The sequence below is a fragment of the Tasmannia lanceolata genome, unplaced genomic scaffold (genome assembly GCF_043159265.1).
Source record: "Tasmannia lanceolata isolate RefF3 unplaced genomic scaffold, GAP_Taslan_0.1 ptg000002l, whole genome shotgun sequence".
Lineage (NCBI taxonomy): Eukaryota > Viridiplantae > Streptophyta > Magnoliopsida > Canellales > Winteraceae > Tasmannia > Tasmannia lanceolata.
This window is the reverse complement of record NW_027518679.1, coordinates 46,752,223-46,769,584: the sequence shown is the minus strand read 5'-3', so window position 1 is coordinate 46,769,584 and position 17,362 is coordinate 46,752,223. Positions and strand designations below refer to the sequence as shown.

Here is a 17,362-nt window from a genome sequence, read left to right as displayed (position 1 = left end):
CCTCCAAATCAGTTCGGGTTGAGTTCGGGTTGAGTTGGGATGCGTTTGCATTCATCTAGGGCCAGACAGAAAAATACAAGATAAAAAACATAATCCTGAGAAAATAATTATAAAATTAGGCGATGGAGGTCAGTTTAGAGTCGGGTCGGGTTGCCAAGGCCTCAACCCTAACCCAGCCCGATAAGGGCCTCTTTGGATAACCCTAAAACTTATTTGCATGTAATTCTTTATGCAAATAATGGTCACACATAAGAATTACATCTTAGTTAATGGCTTCCAAAGTAGGAGCCTTAGGATTGGAGGATTGGTTTTTATGGTTAAGACTTTATCGTGGGCCGCCTTGTATTTTAGGTTACATACGTTATTTGGAATAAGTTATATTTTATATGAAAAATGCTTTATCTTAAAAAAACCTAAGAATAAGTGCAATCCCATATATGAGTTGGAATTGCATTTATCCATATTTTTTCGAAATAATGTGCCTTCTTGGGATAGGATCATCATGAATACTTGTACAACAAACAATGAATAACTCTTATCCTAGAATAGAACTATACTTTACTGCAACCAAATTAACAAGCTCTTAATGTCTCATTTGCAAATAAGATTAACTTAGAATAATGACCAATTTAATTTAGTGATATCCAAAGAGTCCCTAACTAAATCCCTTCTTCAGTAAGATGGGAACATAGGTCATGCTGATTAACTAAAACCCTTGTGAAGACCGATATGGATCCCTGATATGGGTTATGGTCATTCGCTAAGACTTTAAATCCTTTAAGTGGATCATGATCATTAACTAATAATGTGCTGCTTAGCCATTCAAAATAATAATAATGTGATTAGCTATTACCTTTCCAAAAGATAGGCAATGGGGGCTAAGAAAAGTGTGGCAATTGTCTGTCTGTACGTGACTAGAACTAAATGGCTCATTCCTTCATGGAGGACTTCCTCGAGAAGTATATTCGTGATGGCAAAGGCCACATTAAAAGCCACCATAGCAATGGCAGGCTTCCCATTCACTCTCACCCATTGGAGTCTCACTAAATTCCTTTCTCTCTCCCTCTCCCTCTCCCTCTCCCTCATACCTCCTGTACTTTTCCAACTGCTAAAGACCCCAAAACTCCATTTTTGTAGACTTCAACAATGGGAAGGACAAAAGATTATCTTGGAATGCGTGGGCACCAAGCAAAATTAAGTTCTTCAAATCAGAACATTGCTTTAAACTGTCAACTTTGGAATTTTTTTTTGTCTCCCTTCTCTCTCATTTGAACGGATCTCACTGTTGAAGATCAATGGGAATCAGTAGCTGATCTCAGACAAAACCATTCATCAATCGTTAAGTGAAAATTACTGGGAATCAATCCTCACATTACACAATCTGCCTATTCGATCGCCACGAGTTTTTGTTTTATTTTATTTATGTATTTTCATTTGGGTGTTGTTCTTCATGTGATTTTGGTGCAGTGGATACAATTATGGACATTCTCTTACCCCTGTTTGCTGGTATTGAATACTTCTACTAGAAGGAAAACGTGAAATTGCCTAGCAAGCCCCTCCCTGAAATCAAAGGCATATTTTTTTAGAGTTCTTGCATCACAACTAAAGTGATTGGTAATGGAGCATTAGGATTAAGGCATAGGACCCATTACCATTTTCCCATATCCTGACTGGGAATATCTTTTTTCAGTTTCACCCTATATAGGAAATGGGAGAACCAAACACAGCAATTTCTTCATAGATGCCTTCTACTACTCAGGTGTAAAAGGCTTAAGAGTGAAATTTATCAGAGATCACTACGAACCCAGAAGAGCTATCTCAATGGGCATTCTCAGAACTCTACACTAAGTGCTTTTTGCCAAGAAATGGACTCCAATTTTTCACAGTACTTTCAAGCAAGAGAACAGTTCATTTGAAAGCCCATACCTAAGAGAAACCCATTGAGGTTTTCAGATGAATATCCTAATTACTTGCTTACCATCATCAATAGGCTCAGCAGGTTTCTTTCTAGGTATATCCTCCATATACAAGGCAAAATTGATTTTGACATTTAGGCATGTAGTCTGAGTCAATCTGGGTGTACGACCAGGATGGATTTTCGTTGTACCTGCAAAAAAAACCTGTTGTCATCAAGATGTGAAATCAGAAGACTTGGAATGACTTTCAAGATAAAAACCTTTCGGTTGGCAACATCTTAGCTCTTCCTGAAAAAGACCTTAGTTGCTTATGAATCATGAAGGCCCAGTATTATGAATTTTGAGAATCAATTGCAAGTCCAAAACTCAATTATTGGACTTAAATTTGTGTTTAATTTTGAGTCCAACAATCAGTTTTGGACTCGCAATCAGTTCTCAAAATCCAAAACCAACAGGGCATAAATTTCAGATCGCAATAAACAATTAGTCCAAGTTTAACAACACAGTATCTTACCAATAGTTCATTAGTAAAAGGGTAGTAGTTTGAGATTCTGATACAAAGGTTCATGGTAAGGTTAAAAGAACAGCATGCTGCTATGAGTAAAAAATAATTAATATGCATACAAGGAGTACCCTGATATTCTAATACAAGGGTTACATGACAAGATTTTAAGAGAGAGAGAGAGAGAGAACAGCATGCTGCTCTGAGTGAAAAATTGTTAGCTTACAGGGAGTGGCTTGAGAGAAAAATTATTAGCATACAGGATGGAGTAGCTTGAAATTCTAATACAAGGGTTATGTGATATGGCAAAAAGAGGAAGATTCTGCAAGGAATTGAGGCAAATTGAATTCCTAAACCGGAATGCAAACGAGATGGCAAAATAAGAGGCGCATGGAATAATTTGGAATTGGAAGATGGAAACAGGATTACATTTGTTCAATATATACATTGTAGATGAGAGAACATGCATGATGTACCGAGTAGGGGAAGGAGACTCCCCCAATGCGATTAGATGGTTAAAAGGAAGTTGTCCGTATCCTTGGAGATTTGTGGGTTGGATCGACGAGATTATGGACAGAGTAGGGGAATCTGGTGTATCTTTCCATCATGTGAAAAGATCGGCAAATTCGGAAGAAGATAGATTGGCCAGGGAAGGAGTAGCTAGAAGGGATTTAGAACTTTTTGACTTTCTCCCTCCTGGATTTTTTTACCTTTCTCTGGATTTTGGTTTACTTTTTTTTTCTCCTTTCTTATTCTTCAACTCACCTCCTCAGTAGGTGATGTACATTCTTTCTCTATTATCAATGAATCATTGCCATTAAAAAAAAACATGCATGATGTGCAAGTTATCCACAGTTTTAAATGGAAGCACTGTGAGTTTAAAACACTTGCGGCTTGCTGGCGCAGAGTGCTTGGCAAAGGCTCAGTTGGAAACTAAGCAGTAATGGTGCACAAGCATTGGCAAGAAGGGAAAGTGCTATGATGGCTATTTATCCTACAGTGGATACTAAAGAAAACTCCAGATTGAAGAGGTATCTAGTCTCCAAATGATAAGATACAACATGAATTGAAATATGGATGGAATATTCCCATATTATAAGAGTGCAAAATAACTATGTACAGGAAAACGCAGCTTGGACACACCACTTGTCGATGGATTACCAAACTCGGAGTGAACAATCAACCAAAAGGATGGCAAACTACAAACAAGCACCACTATTTCTCTCATAAATCATACCACGTGACCGTCAATATGCAAAGAATAATATCAGTAGCCCATTATATAGAGCATAGGAAGAATGGAAAAGATGTATTACAGTTATAACAAGGCAATACAATTTTCGAAAGCCAATGCAACATTTTCACGAGAAACCGCCATTTACCTGACTATTTCCTGAACTCTATCTTATTCATCGTCAGTGGAATAGTCTAGAGGCATTTCATCCGGAACAACAGTTGAAGCAGGATCCTAAATGCAAATGAAAAAAACACTTAGATCAGCATGTAAAATGCATGTTAAAGACCAAGAGAACTGCAGAGACAGACGGATCATTATGTCTTACTGGCATTTTATCCCAATCCTTCAACTTTGAATCAGTAAGCATGTAGCTGTCGCGTAAAGGAGCCCACCCGGGCTCGCCATTGCTCTCTGGTCGTGTAAACTTAGTATCCTGCAGAACCCAAAACAAATTAAAAGATTAGTGCCAAAAGGCAAACTAAGTTAATCCGAAAGACATGACATCTTATGCTGCATCTAAGATCCAGAGGACCGTATCTATACTCAGTCCAAAACAAAGGATCACTATAATATGTTGAATAATCCGTTTTACATTAAACAAGAAAAAATGATAAGTAAATCATTTGAGTATACTAAAATTATAAGTGTATCATTTAAAAAAAAGTTGATAAGTACAGCTCCCAGTTAAACTACTACGGAAGACAACATGCACATTTGTATAGAGTAATAGAATTTGGAAGTGTTATGTTTATTTTAAAAAAATTGATGGGAACTAATACACAAAATGGTAAACATTATTGAACCACAACCAATGGTGGGACAATTGATGGGAACTGCCACTCAGCTGCTCCTCACTCCTGCCTTCACTAGCTCGTTGGCTTTTTTGTTAGTGGACCTAAAGATCTGTGAGAAACTTGGGCGTATGACCTTACAGCAATCCTGAATTTCTGAGATAATGCTAGACAGTTTCCAAGGGCCCTGGGCTTCTCCTCTCGCCCAATATATGACATTGGAAGAGTCACCCTCCACTATCAAGGGATCAAGGCCACTTAAGCTCATACAGTAATGATTTTGCTTCCGCCTCATTGGATTCACATATCCCACCCGGGCTAGAGTATGAAAAGATGATATTGCCTTCTGCGTTGAGGATTAGACCTCCTATTCCTGTCGGGCCCGGCCTACCTTTTGCACTTCCGTCAAAGTTGAGTTTAAGCCACCCACTTGAGGGCGGCTTCCAAGAAGGGTGTAGGGTAGCTTTTAACTTTTTTCCTCCCAAATTATCGCTTGCCAATTTGTCAAAATATCACCTGCTGAATATGAAGTCAAGAGATCCCTTGATTTGGCCCAAGCTATGAGGTCAATCTCTATCTCTAATATAATCCCGACGATGCTTTTTTTCCTTGTCTTCAAACGTTCTTATGTTTCTCTCTAGCCAGATGGCATATAATAGCGTAGGGTGACATGCACCATAGGGCTCGACCCGACTCACCAAAAGGGCTACAAGGCCAATATAACAAGGTTTTTGAAATGGATCTGCGGAAGATCCATGAGAAGCCAAAACTCCTTAAAATTACCCTCCACACGGTGGATGCAAAGGGGCAATGAAGGAGGACATGGTTCAATGAATATTCCATCTCCTTACAGAGGATACATCTGCTTACTAAAGACACCTTACACCTCTTGAGACATCAGATGAGTTTCTCCGCCTATGAGCCATTCTCAAAGCAAATGCTGCCACATGGAGTGGGACCATCAATCTCCAAATAATGGAGAATTTGGATTCCTGGCGGTCGCCACATACCAGCTTGCAAAAGAAGGATCAAACAGAGAACCTACCCTAGATGTATGGGGCCCAAATCCTCCAATCCTAACACAACGGGGAGCAATATTGAGACTCCAGAAGAGATAGAAGATGGGAAAGCCTAGGAATTTCCTGATCCTTGAGATTCCCTCTGAGTCTAATGATCCAATATATCCCTTTCCCAATCCTTTTACAATCAATGCACTCGCAAACGCATGCTTCTTTGTAGGACGCTAACTGATATAGATCAGGGAAAGGCAAGGCTGAGTGGGGAGTCTCCCATCCATAGGTCCGTCCAGAAATGAGTGGCATCCCCTCGACCCACTGATAGTCTCACACAGGGATCGAAGAAAGATCTGGAGTCACAGATAGATTTCCATACACCAGAGTCTTTACCTGCGCCAGGATCTCTACAATCCCAATCACTCCCACGCGCCCGTATTTGTCTCCGATGATGTTATGCCAAAGAGAATCCTTTTCCTCCCCATATCTCCATAGCCATTTACCAATGAGCGAGATGTTTCACAACTTTATTCTGCCGATGCCTATACCATACATATTATGAGAAAGAGTCACTTCTTATGACACTAATTTATAACACTATTAGTATAAACATGTAATTTAACAATGATAAATTTAACACATGTAGTTTTTTATATGAGATGGGCCAATTTTTCGGGTAGTAACAAAGTATAGCCAAGCACAACACATTTTTAACACAGGCTTTAAGAAATAGGCTCAAACCCAACCCAAGTTTGCGGTCAATCCAAATAAAAACCCAAGGTGACTTACTCGGGCTTTCGAGCCAATGATTAGGAACTCCCTACCAGCACAATCTTTTGCTAGGGAACCTACAACCCCATTGGCAACTCTAAAGAACATGAAGAAACACAAAATCACATTCCCACAAAGATCTCTCACTTTCTTTAGAGTAGGACATAACTACTAGGGCCCAACATTCCTCCTTGTAGCCCACCTAACGGTATTCAAGGAATCCCCCACTATCCACATCCTCCAACCGAACTTCCTTGAAAATTCGACGGCCGTCAAGAAGCTCTTGCTTTAGATTCGTTCAAATCAATTTCACTAATAAGACCCAAATATGCCAAAATAGCTGATGCAAACCTAGGGTCCGCATGTGAACTTAAGGGAACTTGGGTGCATAATATGGTTTCTAGTCCAATTTAATATCAGCAAACGTCCTTGAAAGCCTCGAAAGCATGTAACTAATAGTTGGGCGTTGTGAATTTCTCCCGATCGATTGGCTGAAGAGAGCAATCAATAATGTTGAAAATTTGCACAGAAACCCTAACGATGTAAGGGTGCATTTGATCAAGAATCGGTATTGGTATCACATCCCTTTCCCATTCCAATTACCCTTGTAAAGAGAATGTTGATTCCTATTTTAGTACTTGGATATGCATTGAGGAATCGGTATTGAGAGTTAGGATTTCTGAATTTTCTCATCGTGTTTATGTTTGGATTTTTTGCGAACTGAAGGGAGAACAAGACGATTTGTCGAAATCTTCAAACTGAAAATTAGGGGAGAGATTTTCTCCATGACAATGACATGTATCTCCATCTCCATTCAAAAAAAAATGACATGTATCTCCATCTCACGAAATCCAGATTTGGAAAAGAGATTTTTTTTTTTTTTTTTTTTTGAGAGAGAGAGAGATTTTAGAAGCCAGAAATCCACCTACAAGCCCCTTCAAATTCTAGAACATGTGGACACTGCATGAAGGTTTTAGGAACATTGTCTGAGACGAATGGATAAAACCAATGGAAAAAGGCCTTTGGACGCATTGACTATGAAACTTAGAAATAATCCTATATTGTGTTGCTGTCAACCAAATCCAATAGATCTTACAATGATGATGCACGTGAGAAGTCAACCAAACCCACTGCATAGATTCATCGACTTAATTCTAAACTTTTTCTTTGTAAATCACTAAATCTTGAAAGAAATCAACCAATACTTCAATTCTGAAGGAAGCCAGGCTTACCCAAGCTTGGAATCACTAGCAAGGAACAAAGCAATGGAAGAAAATATATTTTTCCAAAAGGCACCTGAATAGCATGCTTCACAAAGATGGTTGGGACAGTTGAGACCCAAAGCTTGTACAGCCTTCTAAAGGCACACAAGATCCACAAAAGGTGTATTACTAAGTATAGTGAACCCCATGCATGGGACCCACACGAGTTCAGGTAGTGACATGGTCCTAAAAAGATGGTTGGATTGTCTTTAACCGGAATAAAGATCATGAAATATAGAGGACTCATAAAAAAAGTGATGGCATGATCCCAAGGTAATGATGAGAAAATGAAGTATAAGTTAAGTTATAATGTCAGTGGTGTGCCATGAAGTAGATAAGGAGCCTAATGATACACCATATAAGTGTGGTGTACAATAAAAGTGATGTAACAATATATAAAGAAACTTGAAGAATGTATCTACCAATAATACCTCAGTTTGAAGTTTTGAGTGGTAGAGTGGTAGTAAAATTGTGTTCATGAACCGTAGGAAGAAATGGGAATGTATTGTATATGGGTTCTAAATGCACTAAAAAGAGATTGATGAATACATACAGAAACAAGAAATAGCTACTGATGGTAGAAACAATACGAAACGAAAAAGGAAAAGGAGAAAAATTATCCCTCAAAATTGATAAAATGATATATAAGAGAAAAAACACATGCACATGGGCACACACCTTAGAATAATTGATTAGAGAAGTACTATCAGTGGCTTGTGCTGATGTCTTCCGTAACTCTGCTAGAAAGGCTTGTTTCCTTTGTTTCCCCAATACTGTGACAAGTAATACAACAATTAGAAGATAAGTTATTACAATTAGATGCAAAAAAGAGAACATACTGAAAACAAAGCACACGAAAGTAGTTACACTAAAAAATGATCACGGAGAATTCAATTACAAGGAGAAAAAGGGTACTAATAGCTTTAGAAAAGAAAAGTGCAAATGTTTCAACACAAACACCATAGACTACTCCAAGGCCCATTGCACACATGCGAGTGCGCAAACAATACAAAACTATATGCGCAAACACGAACACACAAAAGGGTAAAGAGATCTCTAGTACCCACCCTGAAATCGGAATGTATTACCTTCTCCTCTTGGTATCCTAGGTACCTACTATTGCTGCCTGTACCCATGACCGCTAGCAAATCTAGATCTAGGTTTTGTGAGAAAAGGAGAAAGAAGCGATGAGAAGAGAAGAGAAAACAGAAGAATAAGAGCAAGAGTGATCATGTGGACTGAAGTGAAACCCATAAGGTCACAGTATTGGGGCATATCCTGATAGTGTATTATACACAAGTAAATATAAAAGTAGAAATTTAAGAATATTACAATAAGACCCCTGAGAACACGATCTACCTTCCTTGGACATTTATCATCTTCTCTTCTTCTTAAACCCATCTTCTTCAATAAGTTCAATGTTTAGCCGAGATAATAAGAAGACCGTTAAATCCACTGAAGAAGCATAAGGGAAATGAAGATAACATTCAAAGAAATAAAAGGTAAGAATCAATAAAGCTGAGTTTGGATAAAAATCGCAAAAAAAGCCACATGACAAACAAGAAGATAAGGTCAATGTAGTGTTCCGTCCCAAGGAAGCGAGAATATCCAAGAAGCAGTTACATCTGATGTAGCAAGAAAGCCAAGTGAATAACATGTCAAATGGTTGGCATGAAATGATGAAGGAAAAGAAGGTGGCCCTCAAAGAAATAAGTTACAAGTCACATAAGAGCGATAAGAAATAACAAAATCAATTTGATCTAGACTTGTGTGCCCAAAGTTAGCCAGAATTACATCCCACTACTGTAGACATTGTTCTTTTCTATGGTGACTAGTTTATCACCTTAATAATGTTTTAATCTTTACAGAAATGGGGGAAAACGAAAGCTAACAACCCTGTGTAACCAACAGAAATGGAATGTGGTTGTGGTTGTGGTTGTGGTGGGTGGGTGGGTGCGTGGGTGTGTAGGAGGGCGATGGGCAACCTACAGCCCCATTTGCAGCGGAGAGATATGCAGAGAAAAGAACGAAATGTTCTGTTTATCACATTTATCCCATAGCTAATCAAAACAAAAGTGCCCAAGTTGGCTAGCTTATTGATGTAGAGCGCTGGGATGGAGCAGAAGTCAAGTTCGATTCCAGCTATAAAGCTCACAACTTTGAAGACTGGTTCGAGTACAATTTGATTCCAACAATTTTTGATTTGAACTCAGATCTGCTATAGAGCACACAATATTGGGACTAAAAGAAAAATTAAAGGCTGAATAGTTGCACAGAGATTCGTTTCAGATCAAAAGAAAAGGTTCAGCAGATCAGAATCAAAGCAAGAGCAGCAAAAACTCATGGTGTTTTTGGTTCTACCAAGAAGGAATTTCATATGCATTCCAATCTAGAACTGTTGTGGAAGCATAAAACCAGTTCAGTTTCGTTTTGTTCCCCTCAATCTGAAGGAACAAGAGGTAGCATGATAGGTTTAAATAATACAGGATTCACGCCAGGACAGCAAGAAAATTCAAGACAAAAGTTCAACTTTCGGTTCAAGATCCAGTCAAGTTTATTGAGTTATCAAGGAGTAAAGACACTGACCGACTCTTCTAAAATTGCAGTAAGCCAATGTTCACTACAGGATGGCGAGATCTATTATGTGAATTGCAGTATTGACCAGAGAATTTAATATTCTCTGCTGAAACCAAGTTTAATGAACAGATCATACTCACACGGTTCCAGCAGAGAGTTTTCGGATGTATTCAGAATTCAGATTGAATTCAGTTTGTTGCAACAAGCATAATTCACTAAGGCCGTTTGGATACGCGGATTTTAGAATCTTGGATTTCTTCAAAATTGTAGATGGGAGACGAGAAGAAGGAGACCGTCCATTTCGCTTCTCTTTAGAATCTTGGATTTTAAGTAAGAAATCCAGCTTTTAGAAATCTCTCCCCCATCCTAAGATTTCTAAAACCTGGAAACATGGGATGATCTCATACTCTTTTGCTGACAGAAAGAAGAGTACGAGATCACCATGTGTTTCCAGGTTTTAGAAATCTCAAGATGGGGGGGAGATTTCTAAAATCTGGATTTCTTAAAATCCAGGATAATAGATTGTAAAATCCAGAATTATACACTGCTTTCAGACTAGAACCTGGATTCTAAAATCCACGTATCCAAACTGCCCCTAAAAGTTATATGTACATTCACAAGCAGAATTTTGAATCAGCTCGTCATCTGGACTAAAACTCTCAGGCAAATGAAAATTGGAAGAAAACAAAATGAGATATGAAGATGGAATCTGTATGGAAACTCACAGAATATCAATAATAGAAACTAAAGTAATTTGTAGAGGACAGACTATAACTTAGAACCACATTTCAGGTTAGAGCAGAAACGTAAAACGGGAATTCAGAATAGGACTGAATTTCACTGAAACTGAAACGTAAGCAAGACTGATTACAGCTAAAAGATCAAACAGAGATGAATTAAAAAGACTTTTTTTTTTTGAATGAAAAACAATTAGAAAGACTTGCATGGAAGATTCTTCAACTCATCCATGGAGGAAAGATCCTTCACTCCAAGAGTTTAGACCCGACTTCCAAACGCAAAAAAATAACAATAAATAAATCACTCACAAAATTATACAATTCAGGACTCCTCTACAAATGACTCAAGACCTCTATTTATAGAAAGTGGAGAAGATTCTAGACTTGTGACAGCTGTGAGTTAGCTGGAATCGCCAGCTCCATAACAGCCCATTGACAGCTGTCAAGGCTGATGTGGCAAAAATGGTTATGCTGATGTGACTAGGTAGCTGATATGACTAGGTAGTTAGGGCGATATCATGGCTGCTTGTGGCGGTTGTGCCAAGATGGCACCCATTTGCAACCTTCTTATCATCCTCCTTGTTTACATACCTCTTCCTTGATTCCTACTCAACATCAATTCATCCCATTACAGCACAAACCACATACGCTCACCCCTTTACACAACATGTACCCTTTTTTTTTTTTTTTAAATTGACAGGTATATTCATAATATCAGGATGTACAAAGATTGGGGACAATCAGTCCCACCCCATTACATACATCGTGACAGCCATTGGATTACCCTCCAAAGGCCGAAAACAAAAGAATAAAAGAACAACATCAAGATATCCTTAAGAATTTCAATCAGTGCCCCGCACTGCACTTCCCAAATGGAACAAGGAGCTACAACTTCCCACAATACCCAGAGAAAACTAGTTGTTAGCAGCATTCAAGACTTTCACCATCACCAAATCCTACCCTCAAATCTTTAGAATCCTCATTCCTTCAGTGCAATCGTTGGTTAGCCATCCATGGGCAAGAGAAATCACGAGCAGCGAAGAACCAAGGTTCCTCAAGCACCTCTCGGATATCAGTACAGTTCATCCCTTAAACCCAAGAACACTCGCTAAAAGCTTCCACCAAAGCACAAAGAGAAACATTTCATAAACAAACCATGTCATATGCCCTTTTAACTCTAATTAGAGGAGAGAATAAATGGAGGAAATTCCTCGAGCAGCGAAGGACCTAGAGTCCCTCAAGCACACTCCAATAATCTCAACTCACTTCCACTTCCACAGTAAGGGGAAAGGTTCCCATCGTCCGATCTTTACAACCCACCTCTTCAATCTTCAAGAGAGAGAGAAACACGCACCATCATCCCTAAAAAACAAAAAGAAAATCTCCAAAACACAAACATCAATACCTAAAAATTATAAATACCCAATAAAAAAAACATTTACATCAAAAGACCAAGGAAGACCCTATTTCTTGAGAGCTTTAAGCTCCCTGCTTCCCTTGGCCGGTGTTTTTTTCTTTTTTCCATAGCGTCCCGCTTCTCAATATCCAGGAACATCTCTTTTGTCTTCTGCACATTTTCCTCAAACCAATCCCCAAGAACTTTCCCATCGTCGACATTTTTCCAAATTCTTCTTGAAAGGCCTGTTGTTCCTCCTCTTCATCCACACAGTCCTCCTCCACTCCCTTCTCAGCCCTTTCCCTGTAGCTCTTGACCTGCCCGCTAAGATCAGCATCCATTGAGTTCCTGGACTGAGTGGTCTCGTGGCTGACAATAGTATCCCATTCTTCTTCTCCGGAATCCATTTCCACTTCCAAAGCCTCCTTTTCTTCAGCTAGGGCTTTCTGAAAATGTGGGAGTTTATGGAGAGGAACACGGACCTCCTCCAAGTCTCCAATGATCTTTTGCCAGTGAGGGCCTCAATCTCATCCTTCTTCCCCTTGGCCTCCTCCAAGAAATTGCATGTGCAATTTCTCCTCGCGTGGTAGAGCAGTACCATGATTGCGTGTCCATGTTTTTTGAAAGCGGTCGTTTCCTCCACTCCCAGTCCATCTTCCTTTGCCAGTTTACGTTTCCCAGTCCGATCGAGCCTTTTGTCTTCATGAGTTACGACCCTCATCCATGTTGAAGGATTTCAGAATATCAATGAGGGTGGAAAGGATTTTTTTCTTCTTTGGTTCATACCTTCCGTAAGACGTACCCTCCCCTTTTATATATTTAATTGAGCTGGCTATTGAGTTCCTTTTTCTCTTGGTTCCATTCTTGCACCACGTGCGGGTTGCGGGATGCACTAGATCAATACACTTGGTTTACACAACACATACCCTCACTTACAACCTCTCTCCAAAACAACTTAGGTGTCCAAATTCTTATGATGCCTCCTCTTTTATTCCATGAAGAAGAGAAGAGACTATCTACCTATACTACTCAAGCCGTATTCCTCGTCCATGCTCCCCATGTCAACATCACTTATCAGCATTGGAGTTAGCTTCTTTTCTTAGTCTTTACAATTTTGGTTCTCTTGCCTTTTTTGCTAATAGTATCCACATAATCACATGTTCAGAGAAATAATAACTACTCCCCAATAATATATACAGAGAGAGAGAGAGATGTAGCCTTATTCTTCCCATGAGAAAATACCCAAATCCAACATCAAACACCAAATAAACAACCATATTAATGTCTAGGCAATGTACACGAACCTCTTCATCCTGGTAAAAGTATCTATTTATATCTAACCTTCCACATCCATGGCCAGTACAAAACTGAATTTCACCATTTACCATTTCCTAGCTTCATTATACAATATGATTCCTTTGTCGATTCAATTCAACATGTGATAGGTATGAATCGACAAATAGAATCGCAGATACAGTAGAACCAATCCAGATACAGTTGAATCATGGGACCCTGGAAATCAAAATGAAGATTCATATAGAATAGTGAGTTTTTGATGAAAGGAAGAAAGCATATGTGAAATTTCATATTTTTTCATCCTTCTTAAATTTATTTATTTTTTCTCTGTTCTATTTAAAGTTTTTAGCCATTTGAGCCCTAAAATTGATATTTACCCTCTTGCACTTGAATCAAATGAGAGAAACAAAGTGTTCACATTTTTTTGGTTTTGGGGTAAAATAATTAGTTGCTTGGAATACAAGCAGTTCACTAGAAGAACTTTCTAAGATCAAGGCAAAGCTTGGGAAGTTCAATTCTACTATTTCTATCCCATTGTTCATGCACTTTCTTGTTCGCACGTTATGGTTCATTAATGAATAACAGAAGAAGGTACTAAAATATAACGTTATAATGCTTGAAAGCTGAGACTGATATATTATGATTCATATTTGTATGAATATGATGTGAAAGTGGGATCCGATACTATTTGATTTCCAACATAATTCTTTACATACATTATAATTATAATTAAATGATAAAAATGAAGAATTTATCATCTTTAAAAAAATGATTAAAAAAGATTAAGTTTGGTATATTTTATCTTTCAAAAGTTACTTTTCTAATATATCATTTGTATTTCTTCTCCCCAATTTTTACATTATATGATAATGTTTTAAATTATCATTCATTATCAGATTCAACAATTTGAATCAATCCACCCCACTAACAATTCAACTACAACTCCTGACTCGGACAAACATGAGTCATGAGATAAATATGGATTGTTAAAATGCTCCATGGCAAATATAAAGTGCAAGTGGCATACCTTTTGCATCTTTAGACCTCGAGGGATTCAAGCCTTTTTGAGCATTTTGTGCCTTGTTGACCTACACATCCAACATGAAATTCTTAATATAATTGGCTTAAATATACATACAAACATGGTTTTAAATTTCGACCGAAATCCGAAATTTTGGATTTCTGTGGAGACCGACACCGAAATCACACTTACCCGAAACGGAATTTTATTTCGGCCGAAATTTCAGAATTTCGGTCGGAATTTCGGAATTTCGTTTTTTTCTGAAATTTCACCCCAAAAACATGTTTTTTTTTTTTTTATTTTAATATTTTACCGAAATTTCAACCGAAATTACCAAAATTTCGGTAATTTCGGCTGAAATTTTATATCAAATAAAATACTGTTTTCTTTGTTTCGCTGGATTTCGGCCGAAATTTCGATTTCCGGGGGGTCCTAAACTCGTATCGAAACTGAAATTTAAAACCTTGCATACAAACAATATCAAGCCTATAAAAGGAAAACATTGTGTCAAATTCAAAATAATAAGCAACAAAACGAAACCATCAGGTAACAACTTACAGCATTAAATAACTTGACCACTGAAAGTCCAGAATTGTACATGCAATAAGGGCATTGGTTAGTGACCAAAAGCACCAAAGCAAGCTAAAGTACGCATTCAGATACAAGTTTCCAACTGAAAAAAGAAATGATTCAGGTATCAATTAACTAAAACAAAAATTATACCTCCTTTCGTAGCAACACTAAGAAGAAACTTTTCCTTAGTATCCAAGAAATTGGCAGGCTTCACATGTCCTTTCTCTCTCACCTTGTAGATGCACAGATTTAGAAATTCGGCTATACATTTAATATGTACAAAACTATAAATATATATGTGTGTGTGTAAATAATTTATATATATACATATATGTAGATATAACATACATATACACACACAATTTTGTTTTTACTTTTTTATTTTTGAAAGGTTTGAGAAATAAATGGATCAAGTAATTCTGATAAAAAAATATAAAGGAAAAGAAATACAAAAAGCTGTTGGTAGAATATATTAAGAGGAGCATATGGGGAGGTGTGAACAAAGAAAAATAATACCAAGTGCTTCTCTTTCTTGGCCTCGCCCTTAACCTTGCGTTCAGCTTCTTCATCAGCAAGCTTCTCTGCTATAAGTTTCTTATGCCCAGACAAAACAGGACCCTGCAAAGCAAGCCAGACTAACATAATTTTTTATGGACTTATGGGCTCTAAATTTTGAAAGGATTTAAAAGGAAGAAACAAAAAAATTAATAAGACAGTACTTACGAGTGCATCACTCGAGACATTCTTCTTCATAATCTTCTTGAAAGCCATTCTAAAGGCTCTACAACCATCAGTAAACTTTGTGATTCCATGTTGAATCCCATCACCTTCATCTTCAGAGCCTCCCATATCTTCTTGAGCATCCAAATCTTTCACACCTTCATCTTCACTTGAATTACCAGTTGAGCCATTTGGATCACCATCTTCAGGGCCTGACTCATCCTCATCAGAATTGTACTCTTTCGCCCGTTTCTCAAACAATTTTCTCATTTTCTTGTTTGTTCTCATCTTTGATCCTCTTTCCTTATATACTTCTGGTCTCTTCCTTGCCTTGCTATTCTTCTGCTTTAACTTCCTCTTCTTCGGGCCACTTATTGGTTCAGACATATTGATTTCTGTAGTAGCCATGGCCTAATAATTGCAAAATGCTAAGTTCAGATGCAAAGCCACAACACTCTAGTGTCTATCTCACACAGTCAATTCCTTGAATTCAGTCTGATACAAAATAGAAATCCATAATGTGCAATTTGCATATTGCATACCAGAAGAACAAGTAAATTGATTATCCTGCTAAGGGCACTGTTAGTTTTCTATTTTGACAACCGATTGTGAGTCCTAAACCGAATCTTAGACTAAAAAATCAACTTGATTTGGATTCAGAAAAACAAAGATACATGATAAAAACAAGCCCTAGCAACCATTAAAAATAAAACAAGCCCTAGCAGTATTGGATTGTGAATCTCATTAAACCAACTGAATTCAACCAAAAAAGAAACAAAGTTCATGATCATGAACCCTACCTATCAGAGAGAGAGAGAGAGAGAGCTTACCCGTCTAGATTTCAGTCGTGGGAGGAGAAAGCTAGTTCACGAAGAGGAGATAAACACGTTAGGGCTTTAGACGATGTATATGTAAGCCCTTACGGTCCAGTATTTTTCAAATAGTACTGAACGGCTTACAACATAGGATGATCTGAACCGTCCATTTGATCGGCCACTACGTAAATATGTTTCACCCCCTTTAAGGGGGAAAATATCGTTCCCCTTTTGTCCCAAAAATCAAAAATCATTTGCATAGGACGATTCCAACCCTCCGATCTATATAGGTTTCCAAAATATGCAATTCTTCTGTAGGTTGTAGGGCTAGGATATTCCTATGGAAATAACTTCTGGGAGCAACCTATTTACGTTGTGGCCCCATCAAACGGACAGTTTGGATCATCCTATGGTGTAAGCCGAACAGTACTTTTTGATGATTGCACTAACTCACCTTGTCATTTCTTATTTAAACAGTTATTATGGCTCCCAAAGGTTCAAAGAAGCCAATTAATATGGAGAAGACAAACTGAGTTTATGCAATTATTAATACATGGTAGTGTCAATATCAGTAGCCAAGACGATGATGTTGGCACTAGCATGTTGTAATAATTGCACTAACTCACCTTGTCTCTTATTATTTAAACAGCTGTCAAAGTTTATTACATTTCCCACAAAGTTCATGAAAGAAAATTAAAAGCGGACAAGGACAGGTAATGCAAATATCATTAGCCA

At 38.0% G+C, this 17,362-nt stretch overlaps 1 protein-coding gene across 2 annotated transcripts; it reads right to left on the bottom strand.

Annotated features, from left to right (window-relative positions):
- Positions 1–1,704: 1,704 nt before the first annotated feature.
- On the bottom strand, positions 1,705–16,795 carry LOC143875951 (Rrp15p protein). Of its 2 annotated transcripts, none has more exons than XM_077377537.1 (10): positions 16,643–16,795; positions 15,816–16,223; positions 15,609–15,710; positions 15,243–15,324; positions 15,078–15,097; positions 14,526–14,586; positions 8,171–8,265; positions 3,981–4,088; positions 3,801–3,886; positions 1,705–2,107 (listed from the first exon to the last, which is right to left on the bottom strand). In XM_077377537.1, the coding sequence occupies exons 2-9, from the start codon at positions 16,218–16,220 to the stop codon at positions 3,824–3,826; spliced, it is 936 nt and encodes a 311-aa protein (XP_077233652.1). In that variant the 5' UTR covers positions 16,221–16,223; positions 16,643–16,795; the 3' UTR covers positions 1,705–2,107; positions 3,801–3,823. The 2 variants fall into 2 exon arrangements, with proteins under 2 accessions (XP_077233652.1, XP_077233648.1); XM_077377533.1 differs by having other exon boundaries at positions 15,816–16,307; positions 16,643–16,747.
- Between the last annotated feature and the right edge of the window lie 567 nt (positions 16,796–17,362).

Bases quoted from the DNA above. Each gene is read 5' to 3' on its own strand.
- LOC143875951 (XM_077377537.1), bottom strand. From the start codon at position 16,220: ATGGCTACTACAGAAATCAATATGTCTGAACCAATAAGTGGCCCGAAG. The intron at 15,325-15,608 runs GTATTATTTTTC...TGCATCTACAAG, and splicing joins CCAAGAAAGAGAAGCACTTG to GTGAGAGAGAAAGGACATGT. The intron at 4,089-8,170 runs GTGTGTGCCCAT...TGGGTTCTGCAG, and splicing joins CTCTAATCAATTATTCTAAG to GATACTAAGTTTACACGACC.